At 42.8% G+C, this 19,865-nt stretch overlaps 1 protein-coding gene across 2 annotated transcripts in view; it reads right to left on the minus strand.

Moving 5' to 3' along the window:
• The window catches only part of ADAM19 (ADAM metallopeptidase domain 19), a 52,345-nt gene extending 44,682 nt beyond the window's left edge, over positions 1–7,663 (minus strand). For both annotated transcript variants that reach the window (XM_083488337.1, XM_083488336.1), the window contains exons 1-2: positions 6,783–7,663; positions 1,859–1,944 (exon numbers count right to left, since the gene is read on the minus strand). In XM_083488337.1, coding sequence (XP_083344463.1) covers positions 1,859–1,944; positions 6,783–6,888 — 192 coding nt within the window. In that variant the 5' untranslated portion in view covers positions 6,889–7,663. The remainder of the gene's footprint in view (positions 1–1,858; positions 1,945–6,782) is intronic.
• Positions 7,664–19,865: the final 12,202 nt, after the last annotated feature.

Below are 19,865 nucleotides of genomic sequence, written 5' to 3' on the forward strand. Positions count from 1 at the left end.
CCCTCTTGCCCTTATTGACACATGAGGCCTACCACATCCTTCTTCGTCAACTCTGCAAGGGATCTGATAGCAAACGGGTCACAGAGCTGGCCCTTCCCTTTGATCAAAAGCACATTTGCATGGCCACACACATAGCAGTAGAGGAAAACTGATGCTTGCTTTGATTAAATCTCTGCTTCCCATCTGCCTGGTGCTTCCACACAGCCAAAACAGAGACGGCCAACAACAACTAGCTGAACTCCTCAGATAATTCTGCTGCACATCTGTGACATTTTTGTAGGAAATAACCGGGGAAGGGCTGTGGCTCAATGGGAGAGCATCTGTTTTGCACACAGTAGGTCCCAACTTCAGTCTCCTGCATCTCCAGGCAGGACCGGAAGTGTTCCTTGCCTAAAACCTTGGACAGCCACTGCCTGTCAGTGTGGACAGTCTTGAGCGAGAGGGACCCATGGTCTGTCTTGGTAAAAGGCAGCTTTCTATGTTCTTAACTGGATTGAAATTGGAGAAACTCCCAATGTTGGCTTGGAGCAGGTGGAAGATGAACAGCACTATTGACTATATCCAATGCCAAGCATACAGAATCCGATTCCTGTGCATCATACAAGGAACCACATGGTACCACAACCAAGGGGGAAAGGGGAAGCATTAGTGAGAATTTGGCTGTGCACAGAAAAAGTTGGCAGGCATTTTTGAGGCCACAGCTTCAGCTTTTCCAGCTGCTGCAGTCTCGAGAACTGTTGCCTCTTTGTGTAGGCTAGTTCACAGCATGGTATCCTTATGTGACTAGAGGGGCTACAGATGCTCTAGTGTGGGGGGACTTACAAGCTGCTTCCAAGCCTTTTGAGAACCAGATGGATCAACCCAGTGGTTTGAAATTGTCTTCCGCAAATCACACAGTCTATGTCTTGCTTACTCATCTTTACAAGATGAGTGGCCTACTTAGCAGGATGGGTGAACAGAACTGATGCACTGTTAACTAATGTAAACCCTGATAAGGCTATCACACTCTTTTCCCCAGGCCCCATACCAAAAAGCCCTTTATCACCAGTGGTCATAAAGGATCTAAGGGAAGCAGCAAGAGGCACTAAGAAAACATAGTCACAAAAAGGCACTTGCAATACACAAAAGACCACTCGTTCTAAAAAAATACTTTCTCCATTAGCACAAATAGTATTTAAGGCCAGGTGCACCTCTGCCAGAACCATATTTAAAAGCAATTTGCTGGTGCCACCAGCAGATACAATTCCCTCTGCAACATAGTGAAATGTAATAAATTATGGAATTTCTAAATTCTGAGGGTGGTATTCAATGAATTTTTACTCAGAGTGGACTAATTTAATTAAAGAACATGACTAAGTTAGGTTTGTTAATTCCAATATTCATTTAGTTTTGATGCTCTTGCCAGATGATGACTCAAAAGGCCACAGAACATCTTCACACATTACACCCATATGTGAGGGGGAAGGGTCAAAGTTCAGTGGCAGAGCACCTGCTTTGCCTGCAGAAGGTTCCAGATTCAATCCCTGGCACCTCCATCTGGGGCTGGCAAAAACCATTGGAATCTGAAATCCTAGAGAGCCACTGCCAGTCAGCATAGACAATATTGATTGAGCTAGATAGACCAAAGGTATGACTCAGTATAAGACAGCTTCCTTCATTCCTCTTGGTATTGATAATGGGTATATGAGTTTATATGACCATCACTCTATCCAGCTTAGGCAGATTTTACAAGGCACTTCACAGCCAGACTGTCACTGCTATATAATTCCCACCCATGATCGTATCAGGAGGATAATGGTTATTTGAAAGGGACGAGAAAGCACAGCTCGTTTCCTGTTATTGTGGCTAAGCAACCTACCTTATCATTGCCAGAGCTTCCATCTGATCGCCACTGAGGTATTATGATTTCATGGTGCACCTGGGAGTGGACTGCATTCCATGTCCCTGAGGAAACATAAATAATTGTTCAAAGCCCCAGTCTGAACTCTGAAAGGTCAAAGGAGAAAAGCAGCACACAGGGGGGGGAAACCCCCACCAACATCCTACTGTACCTATCCAAATAGCCAATGGTGTCTTTTACATACCCAGACAAGTCTTTTGGCCAGTCAAAAGCAGCCTTTGTTCTTGAGAGCACATTCATCAACCACTTTTCTCACCAATTCCATTCTCTGTTTCACAAGTATAACTATCATGCTGGCTTCTTGGCATGGAGAGATTAGACTGAGTTGGATTTTTGTGGATAATACACCCCCCCCCCAAAAAAAGCATTTGGGGCGTCATTTCACCTGGGTCCATTGCTGTCACTGTAGCTGATTTGGCACATTTTTTTTAATGCTTTCTCCTTTTCCTGACTACATGGTCAAGCCAATCAGGGGTCATAGAGCTAGTATAAGCACATCAAAGCACCACACAGCCAATCAGATTAATTTTTCCTTGAACCACACTCCCTCCTCCTACATTAACCCACAGAGAGCTTTATAACTGTGTTAAGGGAAATTTTGCTGAAGGCATATAGTAGCTGACCACAGATTGCTATATTTGGGGTAAGGTAAAAGGTAAAGGACACGTGGATGGTTAAATCCAGTCAAAGGTGACTATGGGGTGTGGCGCTCATCTCGCTTCAGGCCAGCTCGGCGTTTGTCCACAGACAGCTTTCCAGGTCATGTGTCTAGCATGACTAAACTGCTTCTGGTGCGATGGAACACTATGACAGAAGCCAGAGCGCATGGAAATGCCATTTTCCTTCCTGCCACAGTGGTCCCTATTAATCTCCTTGCACTGGCATGCTTTCAAACTGCTAGGTTGGCAGAAGCTGGGACAGAGCAATGGGAGCTCATCCCACTGCGCATATTCACACCACCGACCTTCCGATGAGCAAGCCAAAGAGGCTCAGTGGTTTAGACCACAGCGCCACCCACTCCCATTTTGGGGGGGGGGGTTAAGAAGGTATTTTCCCACAAGGTTATTCTGGCTGACACTTACAGGTGTGGTTTTGGTGAGTAAGTGTGATGAAATGAGCTTGTTTAAACTACGTTGCTTTGCTGTTTCTTATGCTACAGACAGTTCTGGGATGGTACTACATTTGTCCTGGTTTGTGTTTCTTCCTTATTTGTAGAATTTTGCTGATAGTTCTGCTTTATGGGCAAAATGAGCCTTCATGATAAGGGAGAAAGCTGTTCTAATAGAGGGCTTCTCCAGCCTAAATGCTGTTGCACTCCAGCTCCCATCAGTCTCAATCAACATGCCCAGTGGTCATGGACTATGGAAGATGTAGTCCAGGAGTCAGCAAACTGGGGCCGGTCCACTGTCCCTCAGACCTTGTGAAGGGCCAGACTATATTTTGAGGGGGGGGGTGAATAAATTCCTATGCCCCACAAATAAACCAGAGATGCATTTTAAATAAAAGGACACATTCTACTCATGTAAAAACACGCTGATTCCCAGACCATCTGCAGGCCAGATTTAGGAGGAGATTGGGCCGGATCTGGCCCCCGGGCCCTAGGTTGCCTACCCACACTGTAGTCCAACAACCTCTGGAGATCCCTATTCCTTGATTTACAGGCTTTTGCCAGAGTCAAGCACACTGAATCAGCAACTGACAATTTGGTACTACTTTTACAGAACAATCCTAACCCATACCTCCCTCTGCCCCTTGCTGGTGAGGATTTGTGGCAGACAGTGGAGTGGAGTAGGCAGAAAGAGGATGATCAGTACTGATCCATGCTGACCATTTCACCAACTCCAGAATGGCACAGGGAACAGGCCCAATGCAATTATGTGGTAGCAGAGGGACCAATTTGGGATCCAGTGAATTTGTCAGGTCAACCCTGCCCTCTCCAAACCTTCAAGTGTCCCATTTCAGCTCTTTCTGATGGCTCCAGCCAACAGATATCCCACTATTTGGTTTTACTCCTCAGCCACATATTTGATGGCTGGAAAAGGGAGTCTGATGTTTGTGCTTCACCAGTAAGGAGGCTGCCTTGACTGTGAGAGCTGGGGGGAGGGGGAGTCTCCATCTGATCCAAGCCATCCACCCCTAACCTGGAATAAAGGAGGGTCTAGATTGCTCTGTTACTATGAAAGTAGCTGTCCAGTTCCAGAATTGTCGAGTTGGAAGGGTGTCTAAGGATAATCTAGTCCAACCCCCATCAGTGCAGGACTATGTAGCTGCCCCATACAGGGATTGAACCTGCAACCTTGGTGTTGTCTTGAGAGGGCTACCTTCAGAGGGGCAAAAAAGAGTAAACATGAGAGTGCATATTTCATGCATCTGTGAAGTGGAGTTTGGATGGGGAAAGGGATTGACTGTGTTGTGAACTCTGCGCTTCCCACTCCTTTCCTTCTATAAAGATACTGCATTATATTGAGTGAGTTGGCCTCTATTTTGTGGGAAGGATTCAGCTGGATATTGGAAATTTAAGATTACGCAATTCATAGGAGTAAAGGGCTCAATGAATACACTTCCCCAACCCCTTTCTTTTTTTTAAAAAAAAAACTTGCAGTTAGGAAAATGCACTAAAAAGTGTGGGGTAACATGTGATTAGGGACACGGGTGGCACTGTGGGTTAAACCACAGAGCCTAGGACTTGCTGATCAGAAGGTCAGCAGTTTGAATCCCCGCAACAGGGTGAGCTCCCATTGCTCGTTCCCTGCTCCTGCCAACCTAGCAGTTCAGAAGCAAGTCAAAGTGCAAGTAGATCAATAGGTACCGCTCCGGCGGGAAGGTAAACGGCGTTTCCGTGCACTGCTCTGGTTTGCCAGAAGCAGCTCAGTCATGCTGGCCACATGACCTGGAAGCTGTACGCTGGCTCCCTCGGCCAATAAAGCGAGATGAGTGCCACAACCCCAGAGTCGGCCACGACTGGACCTAATGGTCAGGGGTCCCTTTACCTTTTTAACATATGATTGACAGAAAGACGTATAACCTCCCCACAAACAAATCTGGATGAATGCTCAATAAAGAGTAAACTTTGTATAACCTCCATGCAAACTTTGCTCAATAAATGCATCATCTGGAGGAACCCTGGGCCATATTCAACTAGCTGGTCCTGCTAAGTGGAAGTCAGAACCAGGATGTATGAAGTTGCATCCCTCCCCAAGAATCCAATTGCCTTTTCCTGTTCATTCTTCCCCACATGCTTCCAGAAGGATGTCTACGGTCCCTTCCCCCATCCTGGATAAATGCTTAGCATGTTCACCTAATAAAATATCTAGTTAACTCTTTTCTAAAAAGTGTAAAACCTAAAAAAAAATAGCTGGTCGGAGAAGGGTAGAAGTCTGACATAAAAAAATGACCACAAGGTCCAGCCAATTAATGTTGCGCACCCCTCTGGTCTGAAGAGGGGATGGTCATAGCATAATATTATCACAAGGTCTGGCCAATCAGTGATCTCCAAATCCAAAAGAACAGATTCAACCTAATCCACTCTGGATTAGAAAGCAATATGCAGAAACTAGGCAGATTTGAAGGATTAGAAATCTGAGGGATTAGAAATTTGGGTGTCTGTACATTTATCTGTCAGTTTTTGCCTTGCATTTTGGTCCTGCATTTCCTAAGTTTTGAAGAGCAGGTGCATTTTTCTTTATTGACTATTCATGAAAGTTCACTGTAGTTCAAAACAATCTTCCGTTCATTTAATTGTACAAAGCAATAACTTGGCGAATATGATTAATGTCACGAGCTCTTAATTAATCTGCCACTGTTCTGTAAGCAATATAGGCATTCCTGAAGGTTAAAAAGGTTTCAAATTATTTCCTTCTGAATTTTAAAGGAACAATTAACAAAAGGTTCATATAGTAGAAAATCTCAGACACATTAAATTAGTTTCACCCCCACTCCTTTCAATTCAGATTGCATGGCCTCCTAGATCAAGTGGTGTGTGTGTGTGTGTGTGTGTTGCAATCCTTAAGCAATTCAAGGAATTAAATAAGCAAGTGTTTCAGGGTTAGAAGGATTCAACAAACATATTAGAAGCTTGCGCTGTAACACACTGCCATCAGGTTTCCACGCTGCTTTGTTATCATGAGGACTAGAAACTTACTTTACAGCTGAGATGTTAATGAAGCCTATGCATTGCAAGTAAGCAGCTCTCTTATGCATGGGTGACATTATGACTGACAGAATGTTTTTGACCCCTGTGACAAGTCTACAATTAAAGACTTCTGCATTTAGTTCAACTGTGGAGCTGCACAGCTGCCATTCAGTACCCCTTCTGGTCCTACCTAGCTAAGACTGTGGTAAGAAGAAATGGAAAATCTGCAGTTCTATTTCTATAACCACTCCCATGGGCATACCTGTTGAACATCCTTTCTTAAACGAATTTGTTGCTTCTGAATTAGAGCTTCATGGATTGAAGGGAGGGAGGGAGGGAGAAGGCAGCATCTTCTACACCTATGGTTTATGTTCATAGCAATCTCGTGCATTTAGCATATTCTTATCAAAAGTGCTGAAACCTTCTTTCCTGTTCAGGTGTGCTCCCAGCTAAGCATCCATCCTTTCATGCAAGTATTGCATATACCAAAAGGTAAATACGCTGTTTAAAATGAAGGTTCGCATTTTCCACTCATATCTCGGTTACTGTCATTTGGTGGATTACACATTACAGCACAATCCCATGTATACTCAGAAGTAAGTACTATTAAATTCAGTGGAATTTACTTCTAGGTAAGTGGGGTGAAGACTGCAACCTTAATCAGAGCGTTCTGTCTCTCTCCCCCCCCCCCTTGGTAAAACTGTTCCCACTTTTTATCCTGCCCTCCTCCACAGTGATCCAGACACTTACCTGCCCAGCCTGACTCCTCAGCCGGCAACTGCCTCAGCCAAAGCAAGATGATGGAAATAGAATAAATCAAGTCTCCTTTTGCAGCACCGCACATGATCCCTCCCATGGTCTGCAGAGAAGGCGCGTTTCATAGAGATGGAGATGTCATAGCTGCTGGTGGTTCTTGATGCTGCTGCTGCTGCTGCATTTGGCTTGGTACAGAAGCCTCCGCTTTTGCAATGCTTTGGTAGGCACATGAAATAGTGGCTTAAAAAAAAAAAAGACCAGCTTTCAAATCCCGCCCATCACGGAAGCCATCATTCCTATTCCAAGACAGATGTTGGCCGGTGACGTAGCAGCAGCAGCAGCAGCAGCAAAAGGCAGGATCCGTCCAACCATTATTATCCGACGAGGAGCCTTTAAGAAAGCATAGCGGGAGGTGGTGAGAAAGGCAATCTTGTCTTTCCTTGCAGCCCGCCTGAAAATATAGCGAGAGCTCGTTCCTGTTACTCCTTTGTCTGCAAACCTACCGGCGGTGTGTGCAGTAAATTTCAGCGCTAGTTGTATTTATTTCAGGAGCTCCCTTCGGATTCTGAAATGTATGACTTAAAAGCTTGAGGGGTCGTTTATCAATCAGTCAGTTATAAGCTCACAGGCATTAATTTGATAAGCAGTAAAGAGATCAGAGTGCATGCACCATCAGCTTCCTTGGAAGAAAACGCACGCCGTGCGCGTCTCCAGACGCAGAACAGGGTTGGGGCATTTCTTAACGAACAGTTACCTTCCCACGAGGCATCTGTATTAAAGATGCATCTCGACTTAGATCTGTTCATCCGCCCTCTAGTGGCAAAATCAAGAGCTGGAGCAGCCCAAACGGACACGGTTGTGTGGCTTCAGAGTCCAGGCAGATCCAAATCTTACACTCTCCATTCCTTGTGCCAGCTCTGGTGCCTGCTATTTTTAAGCCAAATGCATTTCAGCAACCAAATACATTTAAAACGGTTTCTCCAGTAAATCACTGGACCAGTATGCGGTGAAGACGAAGGGGATATAGTCTGCCTTCTTCGCTTGTTTGCAAGGGGGCGGGGGGGGGGTTTGCTCTCCTTTCCACTCTCAAGGCAGCTTAAGTTATGCATAAAATGTTATGCAACAGAGAAAAGTTATTTTTAAAAGGCAACAATGCATTCAGACTGCAGTCCTATGTGCTCTTACCTCGGAGTACCTCTAAGTGAACTCAGTAGGCTTTACTTGTTTAGGGAAGTTTTATTTTTAATCTTTTGTTGGAAGCCGCCCAGAGTGGCTGGGGAAACCCAGCCAGATGGGTGGGGAATAAATAAATAAATTATTATTATTATTATTATTATTATTATTATTATTATTATTGCTGAGTAAGCAGACACTGAAAACCCTCACTTTGCAGTATCACACCCACACCCACAGAAAGAGAGTAAAACAAGGGGGACGGCTGTACTGATTTATCCCAGCAACCCCATTCTGTGACATCATAAGGGATGGAAGGTGTCCATACAAGCCTATGCAGTTTACAGAGAAGTAAGTCCCCTATGTTCGTGGAGTCCCAAGTAAACGTACCTCCTCTGAACATCAGTAACCCCAGACAAAGACAGTAATCCAAACAGCAGAAAGAGGAAGGATAGGCAAGAGCTACTACGAAATTAAAAGATGCCTGCTTCTTGGGTGAAAAGCAATGACAAACCTAGACAACATCTTAAAAAGCAGAGACATCACCTTGCCAACAAAGGTCCGTATAGTAAAAGCTATGGTTTTCCCAGTAGTGATGTATGGAAGTGAGAGCTGGACCATAAAGAAGGCTGATCGCCAAAGAATTGATGCTTTTGAATTATGGTGCTGGAGGAGACTCTTGAGAGTCCCATGGACTGCAAGAAGATCAAACCTATCCATTCTTAAGGAAATCAGCCCTGAGTGCTCACTGGAAGGACAGATCGTGAAGCTGAGGCTCCAAAACTTTGGCCACCTCATGAGAAGAGAAGACTCCCTGGAAAAGACCCTGATGCTGGGAAAGATGGAGGGCACAAGGAGAAGGGGACGACAGAGGACGAGATGGTTGGACAGTGTTCTCGAAGCTACTAACATGAGTTTGACCAAACTGTGGGAAGCAGTGGAAGACAGGAGTGCCTGGCGTGCTCTGGTCCATGGGGTCACGAAGAGTCAGACACGACTAAATGACTAAACAACAACAAGAACAACAACTAAGTCACTCTCCATAGTGACCAGTAAGGAAAAAGGCACAAGGCCACCCATCTTGCTGAATCTAGGCAACTCTGGGTCTGGTCAGTGCCTTCCTTGGAGGTTTTTAAGCAGAGGTTGGATGACCATCTGTCTTGGATGCTTTAGTTGAGATTCCTGCATTGCAGGGGGTTGGGCTAGATGACCCTCAGGGTCCCTTCCAACTCTATGATTCTGTGTATGGTTGCTCCATGATGGAAGGAAGGTGAGATATAAATACTGTATAAGGAAATAAATAAATCCCAGTCCATTTGGGACTCGAAACCATTAGTTGAAAAGGGACAAAATGAAAGGAAGAAGACCACAGTCCTAAGCATGGAATGAAGCTCCACTGAAATAAATGGGGTTAACTTTCATGTATTTTTTTTTAAAAAAAAAAGATCAGAGGAGGGGAGATCTATTTATCTGCTTCCTTTATCAATGCTTTTATAGAAATCTCAAGAGACGGGTGGGGGAGGAAGCCTCCTAATTTGCTGTTCAGCCTCTTAAGAATAGTATTGATCTTTCCTTCTATAAAGACTTCTGCATTTGTACATGTGTAGTTAAAGTGGCACTGTATATATATGAAAGCAATGAGATGCAAGATTCAAAGAGCAGCAGTTTGCAGGTGGTATCTATTGATCTTTTGACCATATACCAATAAATCAGCCAGGTGGGAAAATAAGGAATTTATTTAAAAGAAAAACACACTGTCTGGAAATAACGATTTTTCTGCTTTGTTCTAAGCTTCAGCTTCTCTCATTGTTTTGAGGTTGTTATTCAGGGATGGCATCATGGCTCTACCATTAATAGGATGGCCTCCTTTTAAGGCAGATGGATGCTGAGGGGGCAGGAAGAAGTGGCAAAACCCGGGGGGGGGCGGGGACAGAGCTTAGTGTATGCCATGTGGTCTGTTCAACACCCCTAAGCTAGCCAGTATTCCTAGGTATGGTAGAGGATGCTGCTTGGCTGCTAGTGTTGAAGTAAGATTCAACTGCAAGTCCATTAGATTTTTCTACATGGAGTGGGGGGTGGAGGCAGGCACGATTTTGTCTTTCATCTCAGGCAGCAAATCTAAGAAAGTTGTTTTATTAACTTTTACTTTTGTTTAAAATGAACACTGTGTTTATCTTGTACACATGTATGCTTTTCAGGGATCAACTATCTTTTGGGGTCTGTCAGCACATTTCCAAATGTGTAGCATGAGCATGCACACGCATGTGCGCGCACACACACGCACACACACATACACTGCAGCCTATTCCATTGGCTGCAATAGAAAGTGTCTTTCAGTAGGGGAAAGAAACCCTACAGGCGCCTGACAAGGTCTCTAGATAGAAGATTGATAAATGGATTGATAGATAGATAGATGATAGATGATAGCTAGCTAGCTAGCTAGCTAGATAGCTAGCTAGCTAGCTAGATAGATAGATAGATATATTTAGATACAGTGGTACCTCGGATTAAGAACTTAATTCGTTCTGGAGGTCTGTTCTTAACCTGAAACTGTTCTTAACCTGAAGCACCACTTTAGCTAATGGGGCCTCCCGTTGCCGCCATGCCACTCCCGCACAATTTTTGTTCTCATCCTGTAGCAAAGTTCTTAACCTGAGGTACTATTTCTGGGTTATCGGAGTCTGTAACCTGAAGCATCTGTAGCCTGAAGTGTCTGTAACCCGAGGTACCACTGTAGATAGATAGATAGATAGATAGATAGATAGATAGATAGATAGATAGATAGATATAGATAGAGATAGCCTATAAAGCTGAAAAAGTGGGTTCTGGCCCTCAGTAACTTTTGCCATAAGAAATTTGTTAGTTTTTTGGTGCCATGAGACTTTATTGTTTTTGGGGTGGGGGGATGAATATTCTTCTGGCAGCCTATAAAGTTGCTGCTTTTCTTTTTTTTAATGGAAAGTATCATCTGGGGAGTAGTGGTTTAGCTTTTGTGTCTCCAGCCATATTGTTGTAAATACGTTCCATGATTATGGAGCTTTCTCACTCTCTAGGATTTTGCCTAGGCTGGAACTCCATGCTGGGCAAGGTGGTCCTGATTATTTGTGTTTGATGACCAACAGCAAGCCAAGCCACTAGAATGTGCATAACGCCACATCTGTCATTGGGATGGCTGAGAGAAACAATTCAGTCAGTCTGAATGTGGAAAGGAGAGAGAGAGAAAAAAAATCGGTGCTAGTTTTGAATTTGTTGGAAAAGTTTGCTAAGTTGCTGCTGAGGAGAAACTGTTGCATAGGATACTACATGGTAGACTGTTGCTGTTTTAAAGCTAGTATTACCTGGGTACATGCTTGCTTCCTGTATGCTCAACCTCTAAATTTATACACAACCAACTTTCAGTAGTGTTGTCTTGTAATGAAACTTGTAATATAAGAATAGTCCTGGAACCTGCTACATATTGTATCAGAGAAGTGTGTGGCACTGCAGCATGTAACACAATTATTTCTCAGAAGTTGCAAGAAGAGTGTAAACCAAGTCGGTTCATTCACTGTTACCGTACCACAAAAATGTGACACCATTCAAATAATGACATTAAACATGCATTTGATTAAAGTGGTGGATTCTAGTCAATGAATGCTTGTGTCATAACCATTTTTTTAGCATTTAAGGTGCTGCAAAATTATTTTAAAGTCAAAGCAGACTACAATAATCACCTGTGGCTGATTTGAATTCAAGGCTTTTGTCAGACACATCTTCACCATGATATTCCTTAAAACCCACTCATTCTTAAATTGCTGGACAGGGATGCTCCCATGGTATGTGGCGAGTGTCAGATGACTGAATGAGGCTTGAAAATGAGATCGTTTAATTTGGTGTGTATACACTCATATCTCTCACTTCTGGTTAATTGTGCAAAAGGCTCTGTATTGCTTCAAAACCCTATTTCACCAGAAGCGTAAGCTTCCTGGGAGAATTCATGACAAAAAGGTAAGATAGAAATTCCTAAAGTTTTTTTTTTTTAAAAAAGGAGAGATATAAAACAAAAATGTCTGTACACAATTGGAACCAAAGCTTCTTCCAAGCCTCTCTCAGAGATATAAAACAAAAATGTCTGTACACAATTGGAACCAAAGCTTCTTCCAAGCCTCTCTCAGCTCTCTTGAAATGGATATCTGTTTCCAACCTTAAAGAACTTTCTCCATGATAAACATGAAGCATATGGCATTCCAAAATCCAGCGCATTATAACTGAGGATATGGTTGCTGGAGACTGTGGTCTGTGTTAACAATGGAAAGCCTGTTTTACCCAGGATTTCCCCTCACATAATTCTATGCTGTGCAAGTACTGTAGGAGGGGGCTTTCCTAGAGTGACAACATATTTAGGAATGCACACTATTATGCATCATCTATGCAGAATTGGAAACCGACAGATGATAGACCTACTTTTCTAGTTGTTCACATAGAATTATGTTTCTATGAATCAGGATTTGGTGATGGGGCTGTGTTGGTGCACTGACTACAGAATGGTATTTCTTCCTCTTGTTCTTCAGTTATTCAAGATACTAGGCACATAACAGTCACCCTGCCTTTCAAATAAAGTTTCAATCATTTAAAAAGAAAAGAAGTAGCCTGGGTATTTAAGCTAGTTTTGCTTGATTTACTTTTTGGACAGTTGCAAGAAAAACAATGGGCAAAGCTGTTCCCCCTCTTCCCTTAGACATTTTAACAGCTGTGTATCTTTAGTGTATAGTCAGACTTTGTTCTGGGGGTCTATCCTGAAATAGTAAAAGAAACATCTTGGGATCCACCCTAGAGACTTTTATTCCCCTGTGGCTGCCACACCCAGGCTACAGAATTTTTTTGTTTCAAGAGTTACCAATCCTGCTCTTCAATTGCCAAGATTTTTCATTTTACCAGATCATCACATTTAAAGATGCATAGAACTTTTAAAACAAACAAACAAACCCCTGTTAAGTTGTACAAATAGAAAGCATGCTGTAATGAAACATGCCATATGGCAGTATTTTTACCACTGGGTTGTGGTCACTTAAGCTTTGCTTTCTCTCTCTCTCTCTCTCTCTCTCTCTCTCTCTCTCTCTCTCCTTCTGTCTGTCTCTCTCCCTCTCCCCACCCCGTCTATGTTCCAGGAAACCCCCTGCATAAAAATATGAGCTGTTCACTGTCCAGTTGTGCATAGCTTATTCTATATATAAAATATCCTTTGAAGGGTTCAGAATATTTCACAGAGAGAGGCCAAGAAGATCTTAGCTCAGTGAGGTTCTGAATAGACTATGCTGTGAATGTCATTCATCCTACATCAAGCAGAAATATTTCACTAGCAGCCTTTTTCACTTTATAAATACCATTGATATTTCTGATTCAGGCAACCCCTAGTTAAGCTGTCTGAGAGGAACCAGTCATGAAGCAGAATGAAGAAGCTGGAGCAGTGGTGATGGCAGGAACTGAGGCCTCATCAGCATTCTATAACTATGTGGAAGTCTGGGCCTCGTGTCTCACAATGGATGGGGATCTCATTTTGAGTGGGGGTCTGATCTATTAGGCTTGGGAAGTCAAAGATGGTGGAATGTAGTTTGTTATTGTGTATTTATTACACTTGTATCCCACCTTTCTTCCAAGGAACTCAAAGTGACTTACTAGTCTTGCTCCATCTCCACCCATAATGTCTTCACAACAACTCTGAGGAAGTGACTGAGCTCAAGGTTATTGAGCTTCAAAGAGGTGGATTGAGTTAAACCTGGGTTTCACTTTTCCTACTGCTGCACTCTACCCACTAAGCTACATTGACTTTATAGAATTTATGGTGCAAAATCTGACTGTGGTTTATGGTTGCCCTTCCAAAGTTTGCCAGTTCCATGCATTTACTGTGCCATCTTTGTGCATGGTGCTCCACAAAGAACAGATATGGCAGGTCTGTACGCCAAGGGGTTCTGGAAGAAGGGAAACAGGAATAGTGAAAGGAGGGTGGGACTCAGTTTCTACCACCGTCCCTCAGTTGCCATACACACATATGTAAACATCTACATGCTGTTTTCTGCTCTTCAGCAAAATCCTAGACAAAGAGGTCTTTTTCTCCATCAGGTTTCCAGTTCAGAGGTCATTCCACTGAGGCAGCCATCACTTCATCCCTTGGAGTGGTAGCCAAGTGGTAGTGTAACTGCTCTGCACCAGGTTCGATCTCTGGTGTCTCCATGGAGAGTTCTTACCAGTCAGTGTCAACAGTACTGAGTGAGATGAACCAATTGTTTGACTTGGTATAAAGGCAGCTTCCTATGTTCCTTTATCTGTTGTGAGCTCAGTGGACCGTGGGACATTGCTTTTCTTGGCCATTTCTGGTCTCTCATTTTGCCTGTGTGTTCTGTCCTTGCATCTCCACCTTTGTTGAGCCCTGGGCTGGGCAGTGGCAACAACCCAGCTGGGTTAGGCAGGCACAGCTGCACAGTATAAATGTCTTTTTCTGGCACTGTGCAGCTTCCGGCTTGCTGTGCTAATGCAACACAATAACTAGCCACATTGTGTGAGGGCCTAAGTACTGTTGTATCCTGCTCATGTGGCACTCGGCAGAAGATGTGACTGTGCAGAAGCACTGCATTCTTAGCTAACACAGACAGGGGGTTGTATTTGCAAACTTTATTTGAGAATGCCCCCCCCCCAAAAGAAGAAAGCTACATTCATTGTGGTTTAATAAAAAGACAGGCTGAAAAGGATCCAAGAAGGATGGCTGCTAAAGTAATATAGCGGTTCAGAGAACAACTTGGATGGATATCATACTAAATCTCCAGGATTCATTTGAGGAAAGATGGTTGAACAAATCATTGTTTCAAAAAAACCAATCCACACTGAAAAACAGATATAAAAGATAATGCCTGTATTATTCTCTGTGCCTGGAAAGAGCACCAAAGGCAGCTCCCCACCCCCCACCCCGTGCTGATTGGTGTGTGGAGAGGGGTGATTTTTCCCAAGGTCACAGCTGTGGAGGGAAGGCTTAGACCTCACCTCCCTGCACACCGACTGCAGTGCTGATAATTACTATTGCACCTACCTACCCTATGACCGCGACCACCACCAATATGTCTGGTATTTTCTTTTTTAAAACTCATGGTGGGGTTGCTAATCACATTGTTAACATGGTATGCAGCTGCACTCTCAGAGGGGAAAAGTAAAAAGGCAGTGAAAGAAAGAGTGCAGAAAGCAGAGCCGGGGGCAGTGAATCTTGGCCAGACCTCAACAAGGACAACCCAGATGGTGTGGAATTGTTTTTAAATGTGTGTATGCGTGTGTGTTGGAATTGTTTTCAATAGTTTTATATATGGAACGTCTTATAATTTCTTGTTTTACAGATGTAACTTTTCTGTTTGCTTTACCATGGTATATTTTATTGTTGTAACCCCAATTTTACAAGGGAGTAACTCCACTGAATACAGTGGGCCTTACTTCTGGGGAAACATGTATAGGGTTACATTGTTAATTGTGAATAAGAGACATGCAGACTTCTATTTGGGTGTATAAACACAAACAATAAGCACTAATGGTAACAAATCGTAATTTATTTTTTCCTAATTGCTCAGGTTTGGGGAATCTGTGGTCTTTCAAATGTTTCTGGGCTAGAACTCCCATAATCCCTTACAACTGACTGAAGGGATGATGGCATTGTGGAGTCCAACAATATTTGGAGGGTCAATGGCTCCACATTGCTGCACAGTTAAGATACTTTTTATAACATTTCATTTTCTTCTTCATTTTTCATATCTCCATAGTGAAGTCATATGCTCTGTGCTTCTAGTCTTTCTAAAATACACCACACATACTAGGGTTGCCATGTTTCAAAAAGTAAAGAAATTTTTAGGAAACACCCAAAATTGTTGATTTTTTTTCCTTGCCTAAGATCCAGGACAAAGCACCAGACGTCCAGGAAAATCCAGACATATGGCAGCCCTATATTAGGCCTGAGCCATGACGCTAAAAATAGGTTCTAATACAGTGGTATCTCGGGTTAAGAACTTAATTCATTCTGGAGGTCCGTTCTTAACCTGAAACTATTCTTAACCTGAGGTCCCACTTTAGCTAATGGGGCCTCCTGCTGCTGCTGCACGATTTCTATTCTCATCCTGAAGCAAAGTTCTTAACCCGAGGTACTATTTCTGGGTTAGTGGAGTCTGTAACCTGAAACGTCTGTAACCCGCGGTACCATTGTACTAACTTCTGGTGGTCGCTGGCCTCATTTAAACTCTGAAATAATTAGCTCCTTTGTTTTTGAGAGTTTGGATTTAAGGTCACAATTATGAACAACCAGGAACAAATGTTTTTGGGCATTTTCAAAGCTTTGGTGCTTAAATCTTTTGCCAATGGTGTGTTTGCATTCCCCTAAAAATGGACGGATTCAGAAACTTGTGAAGTGATATTCATGAATTTGAATGGGCAAATTAATTCCGAATTTGAGTAACTGAAGTTCATCTTTGTCTGGAACATATGTTAATGCCCTCCCACATGGAAGTCTTCCCCTCTATTCTGGGTTACAGAAAACAGTTGATGTTTCTCAGTGAAAAAACAGTGACATCTGCACATGTTTAAATGTACTTTTTCCTTTGTAAGCACTGTATGCAGCTTAATGTCTGCAAGGGAAGGAGCTTAAAAAATTGCAGCTGCACAAACCCAAAAGTCAACAGCTGCCCCTGATTTAAACATTTTTGCTGGCCCTGTTCCTCTGCCTGCAGCTGCAACCTGACACACACAAATCTAGCAGGTAAACATTTCCCCACCACTTCAAGCCAGGAAATATTCATCTGTGAACTAAAACAATTGTTTATCAGGCTGCTGTTAAAAGCATAGGTGCAGAAGCAGTCAAAACTTCCTACCTATAAACTCTCTCCTGCTGATTTTAAAAAGTAGTTCAGAGTTACATGGATGTCCCTAATCTCTAAAAACTTCCTTAGGCAACATCCGAAGGGCCAAAAATTCCCTACAACTGTTTTAGGATGATCAGGATTGGGGGTGTCACTTGCCCATTCTTATTACAGTGCCACACAAATTATATTTTGTGTTTATACCTTGCATTGGGAGGAGGCAAATACAGTTGCTGGACTACTCTGGAGATGACAGATTCTAGATGTGTACTGTGGCATTAGTTTTCATAGCCAGTTCAGGTGCAGCTGTTGTCCTGCAACTGATAATGTTGGCTCTGAGCCTCTGGCCTACAAAAACTTATGCCATGCAATTTATTAGTCTTGAAGATACCAAAATACTCTTACCTGAGGTAATAAGCAAAAGGTTTGACTCCTGGACCAATTTAAACTATTTCATACTGTGTATTTCAAAACAAACAAACAAAATCTGTAAGAGTTTAGCCATTCTTTCAAATGAAATTTGCCTATGTAAAAAGGTAAAGGACCCCTGGACAGTTAAGTCCAGTCAAAGACGACTATGGGGTGCGGTGCTCATCTCGCTTTCAGGCCGAGGGAGCTGGTGTTTGTCCGCAGACAGCTTTTTAGTCATGTGCCCAGCATGACTAAATCACTTCCTGCCACAGTGGTACCTATTTATCTACTTGCACTGGTATGCTTTCAAACTGCTAAGTTGGCAGGAGTTGGGACAGAGCTCACCCTGTTGCGCGGATTCAAACTGCTGACCTTCTGATCGGCAAGCCCAAGAGGCTCAGTGGTTTAGACCACAGTGTCACCCACTTCCTGGATTTGCATATATATATTACAATGAGTGAAAGTATTAACCTTCCCCCCAAACCAGACCTTGGCTTTAAAAGTGCATGGCAGAGCTTTGATGTGATCACGCTTCACTGTTTGTCATAATGGAGAAGGCTGCTCAATGCATGCATTTCATATGGTTGCTAAGGATTTTGTTGCTGTTTTACTGGTTGTGTGCCTTAAAAGTCAATGGACACAGATATTTAGCTGCTAAAACTTCCCCCATCACTTTGGCTGAAGACAGATGGTAGTAATTTCAGAGCTGAAAGCGGGTGGGGAAAAGCACTGTTGGTTTTCTTAACCATGGTGTGTCCATTCCTAACACTGCTATCTGTGGTAAACATGTACAATTCAGCGGGGGATGGGGCAGCAAAACTAGTAGTTGGCTCTGCCTGCCACTGACTCTAGCTCCACCTACTGCTGGCCTCCCTACCTTCGGCCCCATGAGTTCTAATGGGCCCCAGCCACCACTGCCTACATGCCTCAGTCATATTACTTTCATGCAAAATATTCCAGTCTCCATCCCTGGCATGCCCAGATGCAGCTAGGAAAGATTGCTGCATGAAACTCTTAAAAACTAACAGGAGCAGGGAAATATTCGATGGAAATGAGATCTGAGTCCTTAAAAGAGTCAAATGCGATCTCAAAATACTGTGAAAACAAGGAAAGGGCAGTGACTTTTTCACAGTTCAGAGTTTCTTTCCTCCATTTCCCTTCCATGTGTGTGATTTCCTCCTATCTTTCTTGGTTTGAGCCAAAGCATAGTCCCACCAGCACGCTTACGGTTTGCACTTGCCCCAAAGTGGAAACCAGGGTGGACTGTGGCTTCCAGTCTTGATCTGCATAGCAGAAACCATGCTTTGCTAGCTCAAGTGAAACGGCAAGCTACAGTTTGCCTCAAACCAGGAAATGTGGGAAGGAATGGAAACATGCAAAGGGAGGAGGGGGGTCGTGTGAGCCCAACGGTCCAGCCAGGCTCGTTCACATAGCACCTAAGCATAGTTTGGCATATGTCTGAAACATCAGTCTGGATTTAATAAAACTGCAGTCAACCAATATATGGTTCCAGCTAGCCAATACTGCAATTTGTTTTAAAAAGGAAAAAAAAAAAGGTTTGGGGCAGGACAGATGGGAAAAGGCAGATGGAGTGAACAATCCGACAGCTGTTTTATACTTTGGAGCCATAGTTATGTAGGAAATAGCACATTTGCCCACAAGAATTCTTGAAGGTCATCTTTCACCCAGTAGTCTGTTTCGGAGCTAGGGCATGCTTTTAGCTATTAATAAGACTTTCCCTTAAAAGCACTATTGACATAGAATACACAATGGAAGCTGAGGGTCTGGTTGCAGCATTCATGATGGATAAGCCTGGTCCTCAACTACCTTAACTGTATTCAGCACAGTTGGAACAATGTACTGGAAATGCTAGGTCCAACGTATAGAGCAAAACCATAAACCATAAAGATATTGAAAGGACAAACTGTACACAATTTTGATGAGACACTGCCAACGATTGTCAGTGAAAATCACCAGTGAAGTATATGAACTTCTTTGTTCCTTTTAGGTTTTTCTGCTTCAGTTCTGACTGCTACCTTGAAATATATTAACATAAGGTTGTGTACTGTCCACATTGCTAGCATTCTAAAAACGATTTTTAAAAATTTATAATAAAATCACCCCATAAATGTATAGAATGTATAAACTTTTGAAGCAGCCAATCTTTTCTTTTATAACAAATATCCCTGAAGAGACTTTAAAGTGGTTACTGTGTTTTCACTTATTATTACATGGACACAATAGGATCACGACATTCTTAATTCATAGTTCATCACAATATATAGAACTAACAACATACAGTTCATGTGATTTTATTTTAATGTAACAAAAATGGAACAAATGTACTATCAACCCCACCCCCAAAACAAAGAAAAATATCAAAATAAAAATGTTTTCTAACATGAACATTTAGCAACATTACCTTCTGTTACATCTATTTTTCAAAAGATACATTTAAAATGTATGCCTGAGATATTACTGTTAAATATACTCTGGTATAGAATCATAGCCCACTTGTATACAACACACAGCTAGATTCACCATTACTTGTTCATTCAACAGTCCCATTTATGTGGGCTTTAAATATGAAATCCTCTTATCGAGGAGGAAGTTAAAATCATAAGAGGGGCTG

Source organism: Podarcis liolepis, assembly GCF_965112155.1.
Source record: "Podarcis liolepis genome assembly, chromosome: 2".
NCBI classification, from domain to species: domain Eukaryota; kingdom Metazoa; phylum Chordata; class Lepidosauria; order Squamata; family Lacertidae; genus Podarcis; species Podarcis liolepis.